Genomic DNA, 21,906 nt, shown 5'->3' with positions numbered 1-21,906 from the left:
AAAAACAGCTCTATGTGTAAATGAATCTAGATTGAAAATGCAGTAACTTACATAAATACAATTTTTAACATTCCAATGAAGCTATTTCTTTGGTGTGGTGTTTTAAAAACAATAAATGTGTTTCATTTGCTGGGAGTGGGGGTGGGAATTAATAAATTTATAGCTGTGGAATTGATTGTTTATCAGATTATACTCAGCATTGTTGCTCTAACTGTGGCTTACGCACTCGTTGCCAAGTTGAGAGAATTAGTTATTGCTATGACTACTGCCGTAATTAATTGAAAATTGAGCTATCTATAAGCTGTTTAGCAAGAGCAAGTTTAAAATTGATAAGATACGCCTCGCTGCTCGCTCTCTCACTCTCACTCACTCTCTCTCTTTGTCTCTATCATGCTAAGACCTTCATCAATGTCTATAATTACTTTCGCCCAAAAACAAGTGAATTGAGCGCTGTTAAGAACATTGCCTTGATAACATCATAGAGTGTTAACAAACGGTGAGTATAATGTTGATTTCTCAAGCTCTGTGTAAATAAAACAACTTTTGTTTGTGTTTTATACTTTATAGGTATTCTAATCAGTTGGGAGACGTTTCATATTTGTGCTTATGTGATAGCCTTCATGGTATTTGTATATGCTCACAGTTGATTAGACAAGTTCGCTCCGCAGCTTTAGTTGTGTTTGCATTTTAAGCGCATTCGGACGTCGGCTTGCGGCTTCTCGTTCTCCAAAAGGCGTCGTCGCGCTAATGAAGTTGCCAAAATATCAAATGGCTTAAAGGGCTCTGCAATCAAATCGCCATTAAACAGATTCTGCTGCATTTCGTGTCGCTTGTCATTGCGGGAAAGTGAAAGTGAAAGTGTCTAAAGCAATTTATTCTGCAGTCACTTTGGTAGTTTTATCTAAAGTTTTCTTTTTTTTTTATCTATATATAAAAGCTGTCAAAAGCAAACTTAGGTATTAGGTTTTTGCACAAACTTATTTGTTACTTAAAGTTTACTAAAACAAAAAAAAACTTTAAGTAACGCTACATTGTCCAAAGTTATGCAATTGAACGACTCCGGAAATGCTGAAAATTAATTTCCTCAAGCTTTTTAAAGTCTTATGATAATCCAGATAATAACTAAAGTCTGATCTTTATATATGTGTGTGTTTTCAGCAAATAAAGTCTGTTGTTTTTGAGAAACATATTTTAAACTTATAAAACTACAAAAAATTAAAGTCATGCATGATCCCAGCGATTATGATTCGGTCTACAGCGATTCGGATTATATGGATGTTGCACTGGGCGCTGCTACACCCCCGCTAATGAACTACGATGAGTTTATGGTAAAAACAATGGGTGAGTTTACACTTTCATAGCAAAAGCTTTACGCATTAAAGTTGTTGACACTTGTTCTGCTTATCTATTGTTTGTCATAGTATTTAAAATTTGATAAAATACCGTTGCGCTGAAACTTTTGCATGTGATATCAAATTCTTTTAATGCAAATCTCAGCTAAATGTCATGTCAAGAAAAACTTTATTTGCTGCAATTGATATATCACGTATTTTTATTATATAAAAACTTTAATGAAAATAAGTAGGGGTATCATATGTTCACTTGATTGTTGTTCAATTAATTCCAATTCGAATTCAATTCATTTCGCGCGAGTTCCAGTTAACAGCTGAGGCACACTGGAAATGAAACATTAAAGTCGCTGTTACAGTTTGCAAAGAGCGCAGCAAATTGTAAAAGCTGCACAATTAGCATATTAATACATTAATTTGTAATAAATGCAATATTTTTAAACATTATCGATTTGTTAACACAAATAGTACATTTTTGAATATGGCAGCTGGCTTTTAAGCTATGTTTCTACACCATAAATAAATCTAGCTAAATTGTAGCCAACAATGCCGGCTCTCCCCGATTGTGCCATCACTGACGCCCTGGAATAGAACGATCTCTCGGCTTCAATTCCAATCAGACGTCACGAAAGCGCAGTCGCGCGCGGAAGGTTTTACGTTTGACGGCTAACGAAAAATAAAAAATAAAAAACAACAACAACGCAGAAGAAGCAGACCAAAAAGGGTAGCAATAAAAAGCGTTTTAAACGTCGCGACGTTGAGTTGTGTGTTCATAAAGTTAAACAAATACCTAAAAGTGTTTAATCAAATTGTGCTTGAGCACATAAAGTGAATTTTTAATAACCAAAAGCCAGCTACAGTGCAAAATTTAATTAAAGTGAAGCGAACGTTAGCGTTGACGCCATCGCAGCAGCAAGTTCAAGTGTATAGTGATTGGCAACAAGTTGTTGCAGCCAACAGTTGAATAGAATGCAAACTTAAAATTCAATGAAACTTCGTGTTGCTCATAGTTTAGTAAATATTTGTTTTTAAATGCGTTAAAGCGTTGCTACAAGTAATTTTCTACAGCATTGTTCTTGCTGCTAACTCTTTTTTCCTGCTCACACTCATGCAAGTAAACTAACACACACATACAACAAAACAATGCTAGTTGTTGGTGTTGCTTGATTCTTTGACTCACAAATTGTCCGCGACCGCAGCGCTGCAGCAGCGACGCTGGCACCGAAATTGTTGTCTGTTCCAAAGATTCCAACGTTTCATATCTGGTTTTTCACTTTCCATGAGCGCGCGCCAGTGCTGTCGGCTTAGCCGTTTCCCAATTCAAATCTAGATTTCGTGCATGTTTAAGCCTTGTATTTAAGGCTATTGCAAGTTTACGAAAATTAAATAATTTGGCATTGCTTTCATATATTGATAAAACTTTTTTGCGCTGCTTCAATTTCGGCCAATTTATGGTAACACTGTTGTGCGCTCTTATTGGAATTTGGAATGTGAGCACGCGCACGATCGCAACGTGTTGCATTTACCAATCGTTCCGCAGTCAGCAACCGGTGTTTGTTTTGTGAGCGCGCACTAGAGCGGGAGAGAGAGCAGCAAAATGAAATAGAACCCACCTGTGCTGTGAGCTCTGCTCTCAGCGATAAGCAAAGCGCTGATAAAGGCAAAAAAACAAAGAATTGAAAAATGGAAACGGCCTACACTACCGAAATAAGTAAACAACAAACTTAGAGCTGTGTTAAATTAACCAAGCATCAACAAACGACTTGCAAACAAACATGAAAACTCATTAAGGCAATAACGTTTTGCCGTTTAACTGCATTTTGTTAGTTGTCGCTCATTGCTGTTCGCCTGCTTTAACTTATTTTTGCCTTTGTTTTTATTTCGTGGCGTCGGCGGTGTCTTTCTGATTTTCATAATTTATTCGACTTTTGTACTTTTTTTGCTGTTAACATAAAATTCAAGACACGAGCATTGCCGTTCAAGGTGTCACAGTTCTTTTATTTTTTATTTCTCGGACTTTTTGTTTCTCATCAAAATTTGGCACCTTGTATTTATTATTTGTTGTTATTGTAGTGAAACCCTTGGCGCGCACCTTTATTTTCAATAATTACCGCGAAACATTGAGAAACGTGCGAAACACAACAAGTGAGAAAGTGAAAAGATGGCTATTAAATAGCTAAAAATAAACCAGTGTTATTCTATATGATTCAGCGTTAATTAATTTAACATTTTCTTACAACGATACGAAACGAAGCTAAGCGATTATTTTTATAATAAACAAATATGGAACCAGCGATTTTAATTGGTAAGCGTTGAGCTTAGTAACAAAATTACCAAAATAAAAAATAGAACCTTTCGAAAATTAAAAATAACAATAAAAAAATGCACATTCTATGCTTAAGTCTTAAGCGTCCGCTTACTAATTCTAAGACAAAATATTTTGCAAGCTTTCTTTGCGTCTTTTCTTTTATAATCCCCAACAATCTTGTTAGCTTGTTATCCAAAGCTCAGACAATAATTCCCATAGTATGACATTAATACGCTGAGTGATTAATTTGACGCCAGCGTATGCTGCCTGAGGCTTATAAGAATGCAATCTTAAGTCAACACAGATTAGATATCATTAATATTAATGATTGCATGGAAAATTAGTTTCCACTCTTTTCAGTTTGGTAGCCAGAAATCCAATCTGGTTACACTTTAGAAAATGGAAAGCCATTAAGTGTTGCTGCAGTTACAAATTGCTAGCGCTGTAATCTTGTGAAATTGTTTTTTTGTATTTCGTTTTTATTTTTTTTTTTATGGGCGTCAACATTTTTCACTCGCCTATTGCCCCAATTCTTGGACTGCAGTTCCACAGACTCACACATGTGGCCAAATGCAAATTGCGCATTCGCATACCCAAGGCATAGACCAAAGTCGGCAGCTGTTTGTCGCAGACAAACTAGAGACAGATGGATATATTAATGTATCTACACTGAAGAAAATCATTAGCTACTTCTGGTACTTCATTTAATAAAGAAATTAAAAAAAAAAAAAACTTCTTCTAAAAGTTCAAAAAGCGTTAACTTGAAAATTTATTTGTAATTTAAGTAATTCTTATTATTATTAATTAATAAATTATTAATTATTAAATTATTAATTATTAAATTATTATTCAAAAGGCGTCTAATTAAAAAATGATTTGTATTTCGAGTATTGAAACCATACAGTTTCTTGATAGATTCAATAAATTTTATATTGATATTAAATTGATTATTTTGATTTGTACTTTGAGCATTTGATCCGAGAAGTTTCTTAATAGATTCGCTAAATATTATTTTAAGCTCAAATCATAAACAAATAACTTTGTTCACATAATCTGTTTAGCAACTTTTGATCTATAGCAAAGTAAAGTTTACTCTCAATTTCTCTCTATGTGTACAATGCATGTGCCAAAGCCAAAACCCAAAGTGAGTGCAACCCACACACGAATTGTAGTAAAATTGCTGCGGTCGTACTTAAATCGAGTCTCAATTACCGATAGGCAAAAACACACTCAGTTTGGATCTCATTAGCGCGCGAGTTACGCTGCCACACACACACTTGCATACATATACATATATATATCGCTGTATTTAGATATGTGGTGTTTATTAAGCGAAACCGCCGGCAATTGAACCACGCCCGCTGTTTGTCTGATCATTAAATGCTTAACCAAATGAGCTCTACCCAAGAGAACTACAGATGCTACTAATTGTGCGAAAGTGTGTGTGTGTGTGTGTGTGTGTGTGCGTGTGTGTGTATGGGGTGTGTGCAACATGTGGTCATGGCTATATCCCAAGAAAGCATTCTTTACAGTTAAAAAACAAACAACAACACAGTTTTTAACTGAAATGAGGGCACGAGTGCCAAGTGACGTTCTCTCTCTCTCTCTCTCTCTATATCTCTTTATATGTTGGGGTTAATTTAATCGGCTCTGGGTGCGTGCGACAATGAGAAAAGTCTGGAATAAAACTCTACTAGTTCTAATTGTTGTCATGCTATAAAGAATTTTTAGTTGCTTGCATGTATTTTGAATTTCGAAATTTGTATGCTCAATTTTAATATTTTTAAAAATTTTAGTAATTATTAATACTTAAATTATTCTATTTTTTTTTGAAAATTGTTTCCACTTTTCAATGATCTCAGTATAAATATTAGTATGAGCAATATTACTAGCAATAAAAACTTAAGCAACTTAAGCTTAATTACTTATTTTAATTTGTGCTAAACAATTGTTGCAATCATTTTCTTTTAGCGTCGACTGTTCATAGTCGACATTAAATAAATAAGTGAAATCTTAACTATAACTTTAATTTAATATATATTTTTTAAAATTTTTTTCAATTAAAGTTGTATGCGAATTTAAATTTTTGTAGCTGTAGACTGTATAAAAGCGAAGCTTGTAGCTTTTTTTAAGTTTCATATTGCATCTGGAAAGAGAAAATAGCGCCCAAGCTATTTCCAGCTATTTATAATCCAAGCAAAAGATAACTTTACTCATCAGCAGATAAGTTAGTTGCAGTTTTATTTTTTTCAACTAGTCAGGCACTAGATTCCAGCTAGTATATCACTTTAGACGCATTCATGTCGCACACACACACACACAACTATAGTATAAGCTATTGTTGTTTTATAGCAAATAAACTTGTCCCTAACGTTTTCAGTCGACACGCATACTTAGGCTCTAGAATATAATATATAACTCTCGTAGTACTTGTGGCTATCTGTTGAGCATTGTGTAAGCACCTGACTGAATTTGTTACTAGCAGTCGTTACTCGATGTAGTTGTAGTTGTTGTGTTTAAAAATAAATATTGAGACGACAAACTGTCAACTGGCATAAGTGACTGACTCTCTCCCACACAAATATATACAAGTATAGATAAAACGAGCGACAGAGCGAGAGCGAGAGAGAGAGGGAGAGGGAGACAATGTCTAATTAGAAAGCTTGTTTGTTCAATAAGGCAAATTGAAAAGTCTCAGACAGGCGTCAGTGTAGGCCTGCAGCTCAAAAAAGTGAGTGAAATGTTTGCAAAATCACTTGACCATAAATGTTAGTTGTCTACCCATTGACTTTGACTCGAGGACAAACAAGATAAAAACGCATTGAAGCGTCGCAAATTATCGACGGCGACTGCAGTTGAAAACTGATCGTTTATGATTTTCGACATATGCAGCAAGTTCGCCCTTTCTCTTTCTCTTTTTTTTTTTTGTGTCGATTTGTTTGCTCGATTCACTTATTTATTTTCTTTTGCTGCACGCAATGCCGGCAACATCGATCAATATGACCGATAAGACGAATTTGAGTTATGAATTGAATTTGTCTGCGTTCCAGGCAGTAAGTGCAGCCAGTTGCTGGGGCGTACTGATTGATTGAAAGAATGACTGACTGATTTGAAGTCTTGAAATGTGAGCAATGCACGCGAAAGCGCCAAGATCGCATGTTAGATAATTTAATAGACGTTATGCTTATCCAATTTGCCAAAAACAAATAATAATAATAGTAATTAATTTTGCAATATTAAATGCATTGCAATAAATTATGCATTAAATTTGAAATTGCGTATACTTAATATTTTTGTATAATTTGATTTTCTTCATTATTATTACAACGCAGTTTTTCTCATTTATGTGCATTAATTATTTATATATTATTTTATATATTTGTATCATTTATAATTTTACTGCAAGTCTAGCCTTATTTCCCATCGAAAATTTATAGCTGCTGGCTGTGTTTGTTTATCAAAACCTTTAAGTGCGCCCTGTCCAAGTAAATAAATGAACAACGTCAATAATCATAAAAAATGACTAGAAAGCTGCTGGCAGCAGCAGCAGCAGCATTAACAAAATAAACAATAATCAACTCCATTGGCATTGCCATTGCCATTGCCAGGGTCAACAATTTGCTGTCGCTGCCATTAAGTGGCAGCAGATGTGTCCTTTGGAAAAAAGCAAACAGACCGGGAGCTTCAATTAATTGGCACGAATTGAACGAGCTGCATGCAAACTGTAACTGTAGTTGTGTGAAAGAGATAGCGAGCGTAGTTGTATAAATTAATAACACATGATTGAATGGCTTAATTCTCACGCTGGGCTGGGAAAAGTTTAAACACAAACCTTAAGGCCCTTTCAATTAAACTGCAGCAATGGGAATGAAATAGTTTAAGGCATACACAATAAATGGCAATGAAAAATAAAAGAGCAATTCAGCATCGAACGAGAGACCGAGAGAATACAGTCAAGTGCAAGTGTTCGCGCACACTAAAGAGCCATTCGGCCTAAGTGAGCTTTAATAGGTCCTGGGAGAGGCGACGCACTGTTAAAGTGAATGGCAAATACTTGTTACCTGCAAATATTTGTATGTTCATGCAAAAAGCGTTAAGTGGTTAGCGAGGGGTGGGGGAAGGGGAGCGAGTCACAGTGGTAACAAAACATACAATTAAATTGTTAGCAAAATAAAACTGCATTTACCTAGTTGGCTTACTATATAATAAAAACAATTGGTCAAGTCATCACAGTTAACAACTTTATTTGTTTTTAGTTATAGGGAATTAATTTTTGCAAATTGCATTCTGCATCTCATGATCATACAAGTTTAGTAAAAATAATTAACAAATTAAAGTAAAACATGCGAAAAAGAAATGGAATATAAAATAAAGTATATAGAATATAATGCTTGAGTATGAACATTTAAAAACAAAGTTGCAATCTAATTTTACTATAAGCAATTCGCTATAATTATATTAGCAACAACAACTTTATTTGTTGCTTTCAAATAATGCAATTCATTATTACATATTGCATTTCATCTTTTAATAACAAAATAGTATTAGTATTTAAGTATTTGATACAAATAAAAGTTCATAGAATATGTTTTTAAACTGTAAATCAAACACTACAAAATAAATTAAAATATTTCTGTAACTTTTACAAACAAAAACATTAATTAATAAATTAAAAAATGCCATTGCATTGTCACCATTATATTGTCTGTGTGTGCAATAATTTTTAAAATAACAAAATTACTTGATTGCTTACATTCGCATAGTTTCTTTCCTGAAGAACCAACACACAGCATCCCAAGCAATTCTCAAGACCTATACTTAACTAAAGCCATGCACTCTGCTCAAGATCCCAGAACCAGTTTATGCTCAATTGCCAAATCGATGACTGCTCTGCCTCTGCCTCTTCTTCTTCTTCTTCGTCGTACTGACTTTCAAGTCGGTGTCACCATTATCGTTGTTTGTATTACTTGTTTGTAACTCGTGTTGTTGTTGTTATTTGCAATTAATGCATGAATGAATGAATTTCGCGATAAGTAAATTCAATTATCCGCAACATTAATGAATGCGTAAAATTTAAGCAGCAAACGCAGCAATTTTGTCAAGCTCACCGCAAAACTTGCCGCCTAAGTGGATTTTTAATCAATTTTCAAGAAAAAAAAAAATAACCAACAACAGACAACGCGTTGCTGCTGCCACTGAAAAAGTTAATAAGGTGTAAAGCGTTTTGAGTGGGCCGTTAGCCAAGATACCGCTAAATATTTTAAGATATAAATATAAATTGGCTGCGGCCTGCGGTTAAATACAATTAAAAATGTAGCATAGTGTTTACTTATTGGGCTAACGAACATCAAATAGTTAAAGGTGTAGGTAGTTGCCATAAAAAAAGAGTTAAATAGCTATTGTTAGTAATTAGTTAATTGAGCATATTATTTGATTTTTTCTTTTGCGGAATAATAAAAAAGTTATGGAATAGTAACAGTCGTAATTTAGTGTTGAGTTTTATAATGAGTAAAAAATAAAATTCTAAAAAAGTTATGGGAAATTATTTCAGTCGTAATTTAAAGTTGAGTTTTATAATAAGTAAAAAATAAAAATCTTAGATAATACTTATGCTTGTTTTATATTTGTTATTGGCTTCAAATAATGGCCAGCTGTTAAGTTTTAAAAAATTAATTAAAAATTGTTAATTATTATTGAAATCAGAACATAAACTTTACTGTGTTATTTTCTATATAATAAAACTTATATTGATTTCGGGTCACTGTCGGAAAATAAAGAATTAGATAAAAAATTATACAGATACAGATTATTAGATAATTGCGTATATTTATTTTTTATTTTTTAATGTAGATTTGCATTAATTCTAAAGTAAAAGATTGCAGTCAGAGCAACTGAAGCCTGCAAGTTAAATTTATGTATAAAATGCATTACGGAAATTATAAATCTTCATTTATATATAAAAAATGTCTATTGGTTGTATTAGTTGTTAAGTTATAGACACGTTCATTTAAATAACATTACATGCTAATTTCGTTTTCGAGTGCTGGGCAATGCAACAACAGTTACTGCTGTTTGTACGTCATACATATGAAATACACTCGTATGCAAATCCAGTGGCCATCGGAAGTGATGCCCCAAGTGTTGGGCCAGGCTGTGGCGTTGTGCTTGTATTTGTAAAACAACAAAAATGAATTAAAACTTCCGCTTGTGCGCGTTGCCAGCTGACACAGTGTGCACTGGCTAAGAGGGAAAGGGAAAGGGAAAAGGAAGAGCGGGAGATGTTTAACCAAAAATTTCGTAGCCAACAATGCCGCAAAATGTGGAGGTGGTGGTCAGTTTGTTGATTTGGTTGTGGGGGCTTTGACTTTGGCTAGCCTTATACATAGTCATAACTTGAAGCTGGTTGTGTAGCATGCTAGATAAGCCTTTGGGGCAGTATGCGGTACACTCAGTGTAAAGTGTTAGACATGCTGGTCGCCGCTGTTTGTGGGTTGATCGAATAATGTTGTTGTTGTTGCTGTTGTTGAACAGGTTTTCGTTTCGTTGCTCTTTTGATATTTTTTCGAGTCTGGCACACATTGAAATGCAGTCAGTTGTTTATTATACACTTTGACATTTTTGGAAAAGGTAAAGGGTACCATAAAGTTGTGCTAACAGTTTGTAACAGGCAGCAGTAAGCTGATAAGCTGAGTTGCTGTATATCCGACTGTATGAGCAACGAAAACTCAGAGACTACCAGAGCTAGAGCAACCAAATTTGTTATTTGGTATGTTCTGCTAATTCCGCAGAAATTCGCTTTTATAAGTTGTTCAATATTTTCCTCCCAAATCATTTACAACCACTAAAAAAAAAAAATCTATAATAAATCATACATTAACTTTGTCATGTTTTTTTTTTTTGCTATCAAAGTGTATGTAAAAGTTGCTTGCGCTCAACTTTAATGCGCCCACTTGTTTCTCCATTTAATTTATGCGGGCTAAAGAGTTGCCTCAAATATTTGTTTGAATGATGCATTTAATTTGTAGCTGCTCATTCAAATGACGTTTCCTAATATGGGAATAACTTTGGCATAACCATTAACAGTCCATGCACGAAAGCGCCACTTGGCATGAAATTCTTGGCATACTCTTTAAATTAGCTCTCTAACATAAAACAAAATTATGCTTGTCAAAAACAAATTGCGCTACAAGCTCTACTAAATATTCTTGTTCAGGCTTAAAGCTTTTAGCAAATTTGTCGTCGGAATAAATTTAGTCTTATTGTTTGTTCATAGCAGCAATTGAATAATGCAATAGCTTCAGGGGCCCCATATATTTACCAAAATTTCAACTCGCACTTTGCCAATTTGGCGTTGGCGAAAAACAAAAATAAACACAAGCTCAATTGAGTGCAGCACACACACACACACACACACACACACACACACACAAATAAACAATTGTATATATAGTATTTGTATGTGCATTGTGTGCAGTCTAGAACTAAAAATAACAAACATATATAAAACAAAGCGCAACTTCAAAATTCAGCTATTGAAATGCATGTCACATGCGTTGAAATATTGTTCGGGCGTCACGTACTTCAAATGCCGGTAATCGAAAAGTAAAACACAAAAAGGGAATAAGTCAGCAAATACCTATGCTTAATACATAAAATGCTATAAATTGTTTACTAAATTTATAGAAAAGCTCTAAGCAAAGATAAGTTAGGTCAAATATAAGTTTTTAGATTTTTGATGTCAATTATATTACTTTAAATTAAATATTTGATTATTTATTTTAAAAAAATGTTAGCAGTTAATTCAAATAATTCGCTTGGATTTATATTTCAAACTTAACTTATTTAGAATTTTATTTTAATTTTTTATATATTTTAGGACTCAATTTAAAAATTGCCAGTTTGTCAGTGCAAAAACTGGGTAAACAAAATGCACATGCAATTAGCAAATAAAAATTAAAAAACAACAATTTTTTCTGTATGTTAATTAAACTGCATTTTGCAGCAAAAATGTTTATACATGTCTATAATTTTTTTGCTATTGCTGCTTGAACAAAAAATCTCATGCATTTTTTGCTTTCAATTTCATTGCCTATATAAAAAATGATTTTAATGAAAATGCGAGTGAAGAATGTTTGCTGTTGGTATTTAGACTGCATTTCCCATATGGGCAGTAAAAAGTTGACAATTAAAATTGACGCTGCCTGGGGTCACAGACAACAACAACAACAACAAAAAAAGCAGCAGAAATTGTCATTATATAGTCATAGCAACAAAAGTCACTGAGGCGTGCAGAGGGCTTTGGCTCAGCTCAGTCAAAATCCAGAAAAAAGTAGAGCGAGCATGATAAAGCCATAAAAACAACATTGTATAAAGTTGGCAACAAAAAAGGTTTATTAAAATGTTTGTCCAACAAAGTTAGCAGAATTTTATGTTATTTTAGTTATTGTTGTGCTCAAAATAAGATTAAGCCAGCAGCTTTTAGGGCTTACATTAAAAAAATAGCATTGACTGAAGCGTATTTACTTTCCGGCTTAGTGTAAAGAATTTAGTTTATCAGATTGTTTTCTTTTTAATGCGGCAACGCCCCAAAAATTAATTTGTTGGAGAGCGGACTATTGTTAAATAATTAACGAGACGTAACGCAATGCGCAACGCGTTATTTTATAAGACTCTGATAGATAATGCTCAACTGCAGCACGTTGCTTATCAATTGAAAAGGCAATTTAGAGTTCCTTAACCTTTTTCTTCAATGCGAGTGACACACAGCAGTGTTGGCCCCAGATGTTGAGCTCCCAAATAAGCTAAAAATAAACAAAAATAAATAAACTTGCAACTTTGCAGCCAAGCAAATGTAATAAAAAGAAATTTTAATAATTTGCAAGCTTGACTTTAATTTTACTCGGTTAGAAAATTATAAAAAAAATCAAATGAAAAGGTTTTCCATAAAGTTCGAAAAAAGTAAAACGTTTCCATTTTCTTTTGCTTATAAAATATTTTAATAAAATTACAAATAAATTTATTTATTATATTTATTTTATTTTTATTATATATTATTATATTTCTTTAAAATATGCTAAATTTGATTCTAAAAGCTATTTGCTTACTTTCTTTTTCGTATATTCCATGTCTAGCTTGAAAAAGCCTAAACTGGCAACACTGATACACACATGCATGCATTATTCTTATACTGCTGCATGTTTGTATACAATGTATAGTATAAATATTTGTTACGGTAGTCTCTGTACGTTATTGTTGTAAATCTGAAAAACTTGCGGGTGCGTGAGTTTCGCTGTTGACGTTGACCCAGAGACGGAGACGGCGACGCAGCGAGTGGCACATGCCAAGCAGTTGCACAATAAATAAACAAAACGCTGATCACAGCTGCTGCTGCATTGTTTACATTGATTAATAGTTTATTATTCTTAGATATTTTGAATGACAGATTAATTAAGGATTTCATTTTTGGATGACTTTTAGTAAAACTGTCGCATGCTTATCAAATAAGCTACGCTGCAAACAATTGCAAATATTTTCAAAATAAATAATTATGTTCTAATGTATTTTCGCATGCTCACTTCCGTTAAACTGTCAATCAATATATTCGTTACTAATCAAATAATTATGCTTGAATTTTTAATTCACTTGCTACTTACCTGTCAAATAATTTGCACTGAAATCCAAAACACGACCACACATTAAGTTTACCGCAAATCAAATGTCACTGTACAATTAAAAATTTGATCATGATGCCGGTCACAAGTTTCAATTGTTTTTTTTTTTTTTTTTGTATTTGCGATTTGTCTGACTGCCAAGTAATCGATATTTTTATGGCTTACAAGCGAAAAATTTATGCGCAACAAAAGAAATTTATTTTCATATGCCGTCAGCTTTCAAAGCCCATAAAGTAACCGATTTATCGCTTTATAATTGAAGGCAATAAAAAATTGTCTGCAAAGCGACAATAACAGTAACAACAACAACAACAATGTGTGTGTGTGTGGGCGTAATATGGGTGTGATGCTCAAAATAATAATATGCGTATTGAACGTTATGACATCAGTTTGTCAACTATTCAATTAAATTCAATTGAAGTTGCAACAATGAGAAAAATATAATAATATCAATTCTGAATTGCAAATTTTACTGCTGGAATCAATTTGAAGGTTGTCTGCTGCTATTTGTATGCATTTGATTTAGATGAGCCAGTTGCTTGAATTGATTTTGTAGTTAGTACTAAATATACAAATGTTTATTTGTGGCAACTACAGTTGCATGCAGCAGTAATTAAATTTTGTTAGTTGCATTCAATATAAATTGAAAGTATTGATTAAGCCATAACCAGTATCTAAGTATAAACTATCTATTGATTATTTTATACTATACAGTAGGTTCAAACTTTTAAACTATCAATAAAACTTTGTTGTCGTAAAACTCAGCAAAAGTTTTTCTTTTAATTAGCTTAAAACTGTTTTAGCTGCAGCAGCAAAAAAAAAAAGGGATTCAAATAACAATAGCAACAAAGCATAAATTCAAACTACTATGCAAATTGAGTTAGACTACATAGACAAATATTTCAAACTAAACAAAAACTAGCAACTGCAATTTGCAGCGCGGGGAGGGAGAGTGAGAGAGCAGTGAAGCTGCAATTGACACTGGAAAATGATGCTGGGGTCTGGGCTCATGTTGCTACTTCACTTTGCGTGCTGCCTGATGAGTCGACAGTTTTGCTCTGGTGTGGTACATTTTACTTAATTGCCCTCACCCCCACCCCCTCCCGCCTGTTGCTCTATGCTTTACAATTTCATTTGTCATTTGCAGCAAAGCAATTTCTTGTGAGGCGGCCGCAACGTAAGCTCTAAGCTCAATTAATGAAATTTCATTTAATTAGCAAACGGCGGCACCCAACTTGCTGTTGCTGTTGCTGTTGCCATCGACGTGCTCAAAGTAATTAATTGATGAGAGCATCCTGCAAAATTGATAAAGGACAACTGAAGGCTGCGGACTTTTGTACGTGCTCGTGTCACAGCACATCAGTTGCCCCTAGCTACGCACTTTACAGTTACAGCTTTGCCACACACATGCACCAGTAACAGCAACAACAACAGTTTGGCAGCTTTCAACGGATTCTTTGCTCTCTGCAAATTGTTGCGCCTATCGATCAGCAGCATACGTGTGTGTGAGTGTGTGTGTGTGTGCCGCAATTAGTTGCCTTCATTTTATGGCAATTAAACAACGCTCAATGCTTGCAACGTGCCACGCACTCTTATGTCGATTTGCTGCTTCTATTTATAAGCGGCAGACGCTTCAAATCGCTTACGAGTCGCTCATAATCGCTCATAACCTTGACTGCGTTTCAATTATGTGTGTCTGCTTTTTTCTTTAATAATTAAGACATATTCTATTTTGGATTTTTAATGAGTCCTGCAGCTCAATGAGTTTGCTTTGAATGCAAATACATTGCATAAATAAAAATTAAATTTAATAAGTGGTTGCTGTGAGGCATAAGCATACTTAACGGCTTAAGCTATAATATTTCCAATTAGTGTAGTGCAGTTTGAAGATGAGCAAATGTGTATCAAAGGATTAGAAAGGCAGCTCCAATACCATAAAAGTAAATATATTATTGATCAGCGAGTAAGTCTGTCCATTCGCTTACTTGAATTATATTTTATACAATAGCATATTAATTAATATTGTGTATAAAAAAGTTGAATAATAATATCAGAGCGCAATCTATTTCTTGTAAGAAATATACACTTTGCCATGTGCCAAATCGAAGAGGGTATTTTCATATTCAACAGCAGTGTATGTCGGCCAGTAATAAGCGACTTAAACTGTATAAAGCTACTTAAAAACTTAACATAGCTCTTACTTGCTCACAAGTTTAAAGCCCTTTTTTTGAAACAGTCAGTGGAGTATCGAGGAGACTGCAGGGAGGCTGCAAATTATTTTGTTGTATTATTCTACATAGCACTATGGACGTAACTGCAGCTTAATTTACACACACAGTTAGTTCGATCTATTATTTAAATTAATAATAACAATCCAGCTTATGTTTGAATTATCAAATGTATCATCAAAATCAAATGTTAAATTAGTGCAAGTTCTTTGTAAATTGATAAATACATTTTATATTGCATAGCTTGGACAGCCGATTTGTCATTGACTATAGGATAACTTAAATCGATCTCTTTTTTTCTAATTGATAAAATTAGTGCAAGTTCTTTATTAATTTAAAATACATTTTATATTTTATATTATATAAAATACATTTTATATTGCACAGCTTCGATGCTCGTTTAGCAGAAATTTATCATTAGCTATAGCATAAATTAAATCAATTTCTTTGACGTCTGCTGTTTCTTCAGCTTGAGTTTTTGCTGCTGTTAAGCTACAATTTCGTGGAAATAGTTATCACAGTCTGGGGACTGTATTGATGTATTTTATTTTTGACTCTCAAGCGAGCACAGCTGACAAACGTGATCCATTAGCATTGATCAATTAACGAAACTGATAAATGTAGCACTCAACTAAATATCAAAACAATTGCTCAGCATATGTGTGTTCAGGTCAAGCGAGCAAGCAGCATTAATCAACGCTTCAATTCAAAGTATTCCATGGCTCCATGTTGTGGTGGGTGCATGCAAATTGTCTAGGGTAGCGCTGCAGTTTCACACAAAACTGACAAATGACGTTGGCTGAACTGACTGACTTGACTGCAGAACTGAGCGCATATGGCTGCACTAATTGATTTTGAGTCATTTGGCACGTTTTTGGTGCAGTTCATTAGCAAGACTTGAGACTGGGTTAGGCGCAGTTAAAACTTCGGCTTTGGCACCTTGGACGTGTCTTGCTTAAATAAATCTTGTGGGTTGGGCGACGACCTAGTTAGGGGGCTAAGAAATAATTGCAAATTTGCTATGTACTAATGATCTTCAACTATTCAACAGATGAACGACAGCATATACAGAAGAAAACTTTTACGAAATGGATAAACTCACATCTAAGCAATACGCAGTGCTCGCCAGTGAACGATTTGTTTCTGGATCTGCGAGACGGACATCGGCTATTGGCATTGCTTAGCACGCTGACGCAAACGCAGTTGGTGAGTGTAAATCGATTAACTAGTTTGTTATTTGTGTTAATTATAATCTTTTTATAGAAACCGGAAAAGGGTCGCATGCGTGTGCATCATATCAACAATTTAAACAAAGTGCTGCAAGTGATACAACAGCATGGAGTCAAGCTGGTGAACATAAGCAGCGATGATATCGTTGGCGGCAATGCAAAGCTCACATTGGGTCTCATTTGGCTTATAGCGCTCGAGTTCAATGGCCAGCATCTAGTCAAGAGTCATTCGAGCAATGGCGTTGAAAAGTCGCTGCTGGCCTGGGCGCGTCAATACACCGAGCCGCATGGACTGGCGCTGCATGAGTTTGCCAGCTCTTGGGCAGATGGACGTGCATTTCTAATGATCTTGTCGGCACAGCTGGATGAGCTGGATTTGGATACAGCGCTGGCGCAGCAGCCGCTGCAGCGTCTACAGCTTGCATTCGATTTAGCGCATAGACATTTTAAAATAGAAAAGCTGCTGGAACCGGAGGATGTGCATACGCATCCGGACAACAAGTCCATACAAATGTATGTCATGTGTTTGTATCATGCTATGGAATCCATGCGCGCTGCTGAGCGCGAGCGTCAGCCCTGCACCAGCATAACCGATTTGGATGAAGTGCCGCTGGATGCAGAAACAGACAATGGCGGCTTGTATACTTCAGATAGCGCTACGAGCATGGAGCTCAAGCAGAGCGCGCTGCGTCCGCTAAGCACAGCTACCAATGCAAGCATTGAAATCAGCGGCTATCAAACAGCGCTGGAGGCTGTGCTGACGCTGCTGCTGGAGGATGAGCAGCTGCTGGCGCAGGAGCTGCCAGTTGCTGCAGATTTTCAAAGCGCCAAGCAGCAGTTTCATGAAAATGAGAGCTTCATGCTGAAGCTAACCGAACATCAGGAGTATGTGGGCGAGGCGCTCGAAGAGGGCAGCAATTTGATAAACGAGTCACAAAAACCAGGCGCTGGTCTAACGCTGGATGATCAGAATGAAGTGCGACAGCAGATGGTGCTGCTGAATGAGCGCTGGGAGACGCTGCGTCTACGCGCGCTGGATATGCAGGCCAAGATACTGATGCGTTTAGCAGAGTTTCAAAAGCAAAAGCTCGAGCAGCTGCGTCAGTTTCTTACGAATGTAGAGGATCGCATATCGCATATGAGCGACATTGGGCCAACTATAGCTGAGGCGGAGCAGCAGCTAACAGAGGCGCGTCAGCTGAAGTCCGATCTGTGCGAGCAACAGGAGCTGGTGGACAGCATAAGCAGCATGGTGGTTATAGTAAACGACACCTCTGGCAATTTTAATGATCTAGAAGATCGCTTGAATGCGCTGGGCGAACGCTGGTCACATGTAGTCAAGTGGACGGACTTGCGCAATGAAAAGCTGCAGCAATATAAATGCATTTCACGCTGGCTGGATGCACGCGAGCAGGACTTGAAGCGCATGGAGAGCAGCGATGTTACCGATGTGGGCGGCATTACGCAGCGCATTAATGAGCTGAACTACTGTGCCAAGGATTTGCTGGAGCTGCAGCGTTATTTGCTAGACTTGCGTCAAATGGTGGCAGCCACACTACAAGACGGCGATGATAAAGGCGAGCGCGTGTTGATGCAGCTGGAAAGCTTTGAGGATCGGCTGGACGCGCTGAAGCAAATACTGGAAGTGCAAACAATGCGCATTGAAACCAAAGGCTTTAACTTTGGACGCGAGCGCGCCAGCTATGATGACAGTCGTGTGGTGCGCCCCGAGGGCTGGCTGGACTATCAGTTCATCATACGCTTTGGCGAGGAGGAGCTTGAGGACGCGCAGCCGCCAGCTGCAGCTGCTGAGCTGGAGCAGTTGTCAGCTAAAAAGCGCAAGCTGCGCAATGCCGACAACTTCTATGCGCTGGAGTCGCAAATTATGGAACACTTTGCGCATGTGCAGCAAGTGGAACAACAGCTGCAGCAGCTGCAGCGCCAAAGTCTGCGCAATCAATGCGATACACTCAAGCAGTTGCAGCAGCAGCAGCAGCAACGCGCGCTCACGCTGCCAGAGCTGAAGAAGCTGCTCGAGGTGTGCGAGCAGGAGCAGCCGGCGCGCAAGCTGCTGCTGGAAGCGGCGCATCTGAAGCAGCTGGAGCAGCGCTATGCAGCGTTGGCGCAACGGCTGCTTAGCCAGCAAAGTGAGTGCAGCCAGCTGCTGGCCAAGGAGCGTTACTACAACAGCTTGACGGGCTTTAAGCTGGTGCTGGCCGATTCGCGTGATTGGTATAAGCAGCATGCAGGCAGCGCCAGCTGCGCCGAGCTGGAGCAGCGTCTGTCACACATGGAGTCGCTGTCTAGCGAAATTGCGCAGGCGCAGTGCACCACCGATGCGCTGGACGCTGAGCAGCTGGAATGGAAGCAAGACTTTGCGCTCTTCTATGACAGTTGGCATGATCTGAAGCAGGCGCTGCACACGTTGATACAGCAGCGTGGCGGCGAGCACATGTCACAACAGCTGCAGCGACTCGAACAGTTTGTGCAAAAAGTAGCGGCGCAGCAAGTGCGTGTGTCACAGCTGGAAGTAATGCAGCAGCAGCAGCAGCTGCTCAATCAGCTAATGGATGAACTGGAGTCACTCAAGCCCAGCTATGAGCGCTTGCCAGCGCATTTGCTTAGCACAGAGCTGCAGGCCGCTTGGCAGCGTCTGCCCGAGCAGCTGAACGAGCGCGTCATTAAGCAAACCACCGCCATTGAGAACCTCAATCACTTTGTAGCCGAGTATAATGCCATTATAGCTGTGCTACGCAGCGCTGCTGCCACGCCGGAGCAACAGGAGCGTGCGCCTGCGCTGCAGGATTTACGCAAACTCGAAATCGATGTTATAAGCGCGCGCAACTTTAGCGAGATTCTCATCAAGGAAGCGGAGCCCACACAACGTGATACGCTGCAGTCGCAAATACGCGCGCTCAATGCGCTTTACGCTCAAGTCGAGCAGCGTCAGCAGTCACAACGCGCGCAGCAGTCGGCGCTGCAATCCCAACTTGTCGATATACAGCAGCGTCTGCAGCACACAGAGCGTTGGCTCAGCGAACTGGAGAGCAATACACCCAAGTCCGGCGTCGCTGATATACGCAACTCCAATGAGTTGTTCCAAAGCAAGAGCAAGTTCCAAACGCTCAAGGAAACCTGTGAACGCGAAACGGTGCAATTCCGTGAACTGAACGAACTCGGTGGCGAGTTGTTGCTGCAGCTGGATGAGCTGCCGCTTAACCCCAATGATGATAAGGATAGCAACTATGGCACATTGGCCAAACAGTTTACGCATCTCAATGCGCGCTGGTCGGAGGTTACGGAGCGTGTCTATGCCAAGACAGCGCTGTTGGAACATATTTCAACGCAGCTGGGCGAGTTCAAGAAGTTCATGGTCAGTGAGACGGGCTACTTGGATAAACTGGAGAATAAGATACGCAATACGCCAGAGAATGCAGCAGATGCGGAGGAAATTATGGAAGAACTCGATGTGAGTAGAATTATTTTATAAAAGCAAAATATTTTAGCAGTCGTAATATTCCAAAATTCCGATAATGTTGCGACGAACCGCACGCAACAGTCGATACGTTATCGATAGTTTCGATAAAAATACTAGTGAAAGCTACTAAAAATTATTCCAAAAAGAATAAAATTTGCACATTCGTTCGTCTTGCTCAAATTAAAAGTCAGTCTTTGATGAAATTTACTTTGTAAACCAAAATTTGCAATTAAAAAGACTAAACGCAATGCACAGTAGAATGTAATTCAATTGTTAGCCACATCCTTTTGCTCCAAACGACTGCATTGGTTTTTAATATATGTAAATTGGTTTATTATACGCACAGGATTTGGAGAATGTGCTGCGCTCTCATTCCGACGAATGGCTGGACAAAATTCAGGAAATTGGCAATGAGCTAATTGACAATGAATTTATGGCTAATGTTATGCGCAAGGATATCGATGGCGTTGTAGTGCGTTGGACAAAGCTACAGCAGCAGGCAAAGAAACGCACCGAACTGCTGGAGGAGAAGGTGAGCGAAGCGGAGCAGTCGGAGCGTGCTGTTGTGCATTTGGAGGCGTGGCTAACGCGCATGGATGAGATACTCAGCGAGCATCTGGAAAACGATGTGACCATTGAGGATCTGCCAGATGATTTTCAGGTGAGCTAAGCTGTCTAACTTAAAATTAAAAGGTTAATACTTATGTTCCTATAATTGCAGATATTGGCGCGTGAATTTACCATAAACGAGCAAAACTTTAAGCATATAACCGAACAGATAGCTGAGCATACAATTAAAGGCAAGACAGGTGCAGCCAATCGCTTGCAGGAGCAGCTTAATCTAATGGAAATGCGTTTCAAGGCCTGCCAGGCAAAGCTTAACAAGTGCACAGCACCACAGCCCGCCTATGAATCGCGTCTGAATCGCGCCTATGGCGATTTGCGCAATGTGGAGCATTCCACATTGGTCTTGGATGTGGCCTCGGCGGGACCGAGCACAGTGCAGGCGCAATATCAAAAGTGCTTGGTATGTGTACGATATAAATATAATAAGCTATGATAATTTATTTATGTTGTACTTGCAGCAAATTTATCGCACACTTAGCGAAATCAAGGCGGAGATTGAAAGCACAATTAAAACTGGAAGACGTGTATGCGAGGATAAGTACACGAGATCGCCCAAGCAGTTAAGTCAACGCATTGATGCGCTCAAACATTTGTACAATGCACTGGGCGAGAATGTAACACAGTCCAAAGCTTTTCTGGAGAGCTTGATTAAGCTGGCCCGACAGCTGGAGCAATGCTTTGAATCTGCGGATGAACTCATCAGACGCTTTGAGTCGCCACAGGAGCTGCATGATCGCAATGCCATATTGCTGGAGTTCGAGGATGTGCTGCAGCGTTGCGAGGAGCATTATGCTGATTACAGCAAGTCCTGTGACCAGAGCTGCATGCAGGAGACGCGTCAGCGCATTGATGGCCTCAAGGCGTCGTATCACAAGCTAACCAGTGCGGATATTATTAAGCGCCTAACTGAAATGAAAGCGACGCTGCAAAACTTGGACAACATTTCGCTGGAGACGCTAAAGTTTGTTTTGTGCATTTTAAGTGACGCTAATTGTTGATTTCTTGTTTTTTGCGCA

At 37.7% G+C, this 21,906-nt stretch overlaps 1 protein-coding gene across 11 annotated transcripts in view; it reads left to right on the top strand.

Annotated features, from left to right (window-relative positions):
• Window positions 1-1,180: 1,180 nt before the first annotated feature.
• LOC108602772 (dystrophin) overlaps window positions 1,181-21,906 on the top strand; it is a 116,029-nt gene continuing 95,303 nt past the window's right edge. For 3 of the 11 annotated variants that reach the window (XM_017990947.1, XM_017990946.1, XM_017990944.1), the window contains exons 1-6: window positions 1,198-1,341; window positions 16,608-16,762; window positions 16,820-20,254; window positions 20,610-20,924; window positions 20,985-21,290; window positions 21,349-21,851. In XM_017990947.1, the coding sequence (XP_017846436.1) occupies window positions 1,224-1,341; window positions 16,608-16,762; window positions 16,820-20,254; window positions 20,610-20,924; window positions 20,985-21,290; window positions 21,349-21,851 (4,832 nt within the window). In that variant the 5' untranslated portion in view covers window positions 1,198-1,223. Of the gene's footprint in view, window positions 1,342-1,978; window positions 2,074-3,422; window positions 3,655-16,607; window positions 16,763-16,819; window positions 20,255-20,609; window positions 20,925-20,984; window positions 21,291-21,348; window positions 21,852-21,906 lie in introns of those variants that run through there. The other 8 variants (XM_017990949.1, XM_017990950.1, XM_017990951.2 and 5 more) reach the window with 6 other exon arrangements.

This window comes from Drosophila busckii, chromosome 3R (assembly GCF_011750605.1).
Source record: "Drosophila busckii strain San Diego stock center, stock number 13000-0081.31 chromosome 3R, ASM1175060v1, whole genome shotgun sequence".
Taxonomy (NCBI): domain Eukaryota; kingdom Metazoa; phylum Arthropoda; class Insecta; order Diptera; family Drosophilidae; genus Drosophila; species Drosophila busckii.
The sequence above is the reverse complement of the archived record's forward strand: the minus strand, read 5'-3'. Positions and strand labels throughout refer to the sequence as shown.